The sequence below is a fragment of the Zalophus californianus genome, chromosome 2, assembly GCF_009762305.2.
Source record: "Zalophus californianus isolate mZalCal1 chromosome 2, mZalCal1.pri.v2, whole genome shotgun sequence".
Lineage (NCBI taxonomy): Eukaryota > Metazoa > Chordata > Mammalia > Carnivora > Otariidae > Zalophus > Zalophus californianus.
This window is the reverse complement of record NC_045596.1, coordinates 50,635,256-50,639,266: the sequence shown is the minus strand read 5'-3', so window position 1 is coordinate 50,639,266 and position 4,011 is coordinate 50,635,256. Positions and strand designations below refer to the sequence as shown.

The 4,011-nt window shown below is 49.3% G+C and overlaps 1 protein-coding gene across 1 annotated transcript; it reads left to right on the top strand.

Moving 5' to 3' along the window:
- Window positions 1-259: 259 nt before the first annotated feature.
- LOC118356743 (endogenous retrovirus group K member 10 Gag polyprotein-like) lies at window positions 260-1,687 on the top strand. Its single transcript, XM_035726326.1, has one exon. It carries the CDS (start codon window positions 260-262, stop codon window positions 1,685-1,687), a length of 1,428 nt encoding a protein of 475 aa, XP_035582219.1.
- Window positions 1,688-4,011: the final 2,324 nt, after the last annotated feature.

Sequence of the window (4,011 nt, the reverse complement as noted above, 5' to 3'; positions counted from 1 at the left end):
TATGTAACCTGAACTTATATAAAGTGTGTAAGTAAGAATAAAGTTGTTGCTCGCGGCATCCCCGTGGGCAACCCTCCTGTTCCCATACTTTTATGTTTCATTCTCTTATCCTCATCCCTGTTCGACCTTGCACGCGAGCCGTGACAAGTGGCGCCCGAACAGGGACCTGAGCACATGAAAGAGGATCCTGGACACTGACGTCGCAAGCAACCAGGTAAGAGAACCGGTCGTTTAACCGGCACGACAGGAGTAAGAAATTATGGGACAAAGTCAGTCCGCTAATCATGCATATTTTCTGCAGACCCTGCAGATTTTATTGGCAGAGAGAGGGCATAAGGTGTCTTCCTCCACACTGCAGGAATTTTTCAGGAACATAGAAGATTTGTGCCCTTGGTTCCCACTAGAAGGAACAACAAACCCAGAGGATTGGAGACGGATGGGCCAAGAGATGAAAAATCAAATAAAGTTGCGGGGCTCCGGTGCCTTGCCGCCCAATACAATGGGCCTTTGGTCTCAAATTTGTGAAATCCTGGAGCCACAACAAAAAATTGAGCTGATATCTTTAAAATCATGGGTTGAAGATGAGGAAAAAGATCCTATTAAAGTACCCCTGACTCCCACTGGGGTGTCCTCTTTTGAGATCCTGGGCGATGATGCTAACATACCTGCCCAGGACCCTTTCCCTCCTCCACCACCGCCTATGCCCTTGGCGGGGAAAGCCCCTAAGGCTCAGAGTGGTGGGGATGAATTTGGCGACAATGATGTTTATCTTGATGATGACCCCATTCTGACTATGCCCACATCGTTGAAGTCGGTCTTGCCTGCAGTCACAGCCTCTGGGCAGGGGATCAATTCTGTGACTAAGTGTACTCAAACTAGCACGCTGCAGGCTTTTCCCATTATGACCAATCAGCAGAGCGCTGCCAAGTCCCCTGTGTCCGGCATTAGCCCTTTACAGAGGACTTTACTAACAGCGCAGCAGACAGGAGAAGACGTGGGAGAATTTAATGCCTACCCAGTAACCTTACAGGGAGGCCAACGGACATATACTGCCTTGAATTTTAAAATGTTAAAAGACTTAAAGGCTGCCTGTAGTCAGTACGGGGCTACTGCTCCCTTTACCCTATCTATGATGGAAAACCTTACCAGAGAAGCTCTTTGCCCGGGAGATTGGAAGGTTGTTGCCCGGGCTTGCCTTAATGGGGGAGATTATTTGTTGTGGAAGGCCGAATTTGAGGAAAAATGTAACAATCTGGCTATCTATAACAGAAGGACCCAAATCCCTGTCACATATGAGATGTTGGCTGGTACTGGAGCTTATTATGAAGTGGGTAACCAAATACATTTCCCTGAGATTGCCTATGTTCAAATCAATGAGGCTGTTTTGACTGCATGGAAAAAGTTACCGACCACTGGCACAAGGACAGAGGAATTATCTAAAATAAGACAGGGACCCGATGAACGCTATCAAGACTTTGTTTCACGGCTGTTACAAGCCGTGAATAGGATTGTTGTGGACGGAGAGGCAGGAACTATTATAGTAAAACAGCTGGCCTTTGAAAATGCTAATTCAGCATGCCAGGCGGCCATAAGGCCTTGGAAGTCCACGGGCACCCTTGAGGATTTTTTGCGGCATTCAAGTCAATCCAGCTCCTCTTATTACAGAGGCAACACCCTCTATTTGTAACACACATCAGAGCTCACTCTAACCTTCCTGGCCCCCTAGCGGAGGGCAATCGCATAGCTGATGAAAATACACATATATTTTCTACAAACATCATTCAGGCAGCAAAAAGCAGCCATGCAAAATTCCATCAGAATACACAGGCCTTACGGCGTCAATACGGCATCTCCCGGGAGGAATCCCGACAAATTGTACGAGAATGCCAGTCCTGTCCCCAATTTTTTAACCCCCCCTCATATGCCATTAACCCCAGAGGGCTCCTTCCTAACCACCTTTGGCAGATGGATGTAACCACTTACTTACCGTTTGGCCGCCTTAAATACATCCATGTCTCCATCGACACCTTCTCTAACTATATTTTTGCTACTGCACACTCCGGTGAAGCTTTTGTAGATGTCCAAAATCATCTTTTCGCAGCATTCGCAGTTCTGGGCATGCCAAAGGCTCTTAAGACCGACAATGGTTCAGCCTACACTTCTTCAGCATTTCAGACCTTTTGTGCAAATTTTCACATCACTCATACAACAGGTATTCCTTATAATTCTCAAGGTCAGGCCATTGTCGAAAGAGCCCATTCCACCCTCAAAATGTACCTCAAAAAATTAAAAGAGGGGGAAATACTACAGGGGAAAATAAAATATTCACCTCACTTACACCTTTCATTAGTACTTTTTGTTTTAAATTTTTTGAATGTTGACTCGGTTGGCCGCACTGCCGCCGAGCGTTTTTGGCAGCCTGAGCGGGCTCCCCTCCTCTATGCAAAGTGGCGTGACCCCGCCACCGCGGAATGGAGGGGACCCGACCCGGTCCTACGCCAGGGCCGAGGATACGCTTGTATCTTTCCCCAGGATGAGGAGACGCCACGCTGGCTCCCGCTCCGATGCGTCCGCATTGTCCGTGATGGTTTGCAGAATGAGGCGGCTCCAGATCCGCTCCGAGAGGACGAGGAGACGCCCCGCCTCGGATCAGAGGAAAATAACATGGGGAAACATCAAAGCCCTGACCGCTCGAGCTGAGGCCACCGTGCGTGAGTCGGGCCAGCCAGTCACGGCTGTTGCCCTTTTCCTTGCCATGCTATCACTTTTAACCCTTGACTCTGCCCAGGCCTCTTCTTACTGGGCTTTTGTCCCGGATCCTCCTACCGCGAGGGCAGTCACCTGGAAGGATCCCTCACCCAAGGTGTTTACTAACTTCACAGACATTTTTGATGGGTCTGAGATTTCCGGCCTCACTCATGCTGTGGCGCCTTTTAACTGGACCAGCCTGGCTTCTGCCCCCCCCCCATTTGTTTCCAGGCCATCGATGGCCCTGAGGCGCCCCATTATGGATGCGTGGTCACTTCATCAGTCTCCCGAAGAATCCGCTCTTGGTATGGAACTGAGCCACCTAGAGGAGACACTTTGACACCTCATGTAATGGTGGAGAATTGGGACATCAACGAGGTTGTCCTTCAACATCGACGGCCCCTGCCTGTTGGCCGTTTCGGACCCGCTTCCAGATCCCTTGAGACCCCATACCTTGACTATCCCCTCTGTAAATCTGACCTAACATGGAAAACCTACGGACCCTCTTGGAAAACCTGCATTCATCACAACCCAGAGATTGTGACTCCCCATGGCATACCTGATACTTATATAATTGACTGGTCAAAAGACAGGGATCTCCCTTTGCGCCGCTCCCCCCCCGCCTTCAGGATATGGGCCATACGACCACAATAATTCTGCTCCCGGGGGATTGCTGTCACTGGGGAGTATGAGACACCTGGACTTGTGGAAAATTGTTGCGGCCATGAGAGATGTTAAAACTAATTCATCCCTTTTCCCTGGCTTCCCCACGGGCCCATTGACATTTCAAATTCAGGCATGACTTTCCCCACCGTTCCTGTTTGTAGTGGGGGACGGATCTGTAGTACCCGAGGCTAAGGCCAATAGAACCCTTTACAAAATAACTTGTGAGGAGTGTTATCTCACCAACTGTTTGCCTTTACCCAGCGCCCCAAATCCAACAAAGAAGGTTTTCCTAGCCATGCAGCCCCCTTATCTAATGATGCCTGTAGAGGTGGGGGGGCCCTGGTATAGAGATTATGGCTACCAATTTGCGCAAGAATTGGAAGGCCTACTTAGTCGGAGACGACGCTTCCTAGGTCTCCTAATAGCTGGCATCACTGCCTTGGTGTCCCTGATAGCCTCGGCTACTGTTTCCACGGTGGCACTGTCCCAGGGCATACATACGGCCTCCCATGTAAATAGCTTAGCTCATAATGTCTCCCAGACCCTCACTACACAAGAAAGTATAGATAGAAAAATTTTGGCTCGCCTAGATAGTCT

Coding starts and splice junctions, on each gene's coding strand:
- LOC118356743 (XM_035726326.1), top strand. CDS start 260: ATGGGACAAAGTCAGTCCGCTAATCATGCATATTTTCTGCAGACCCTG.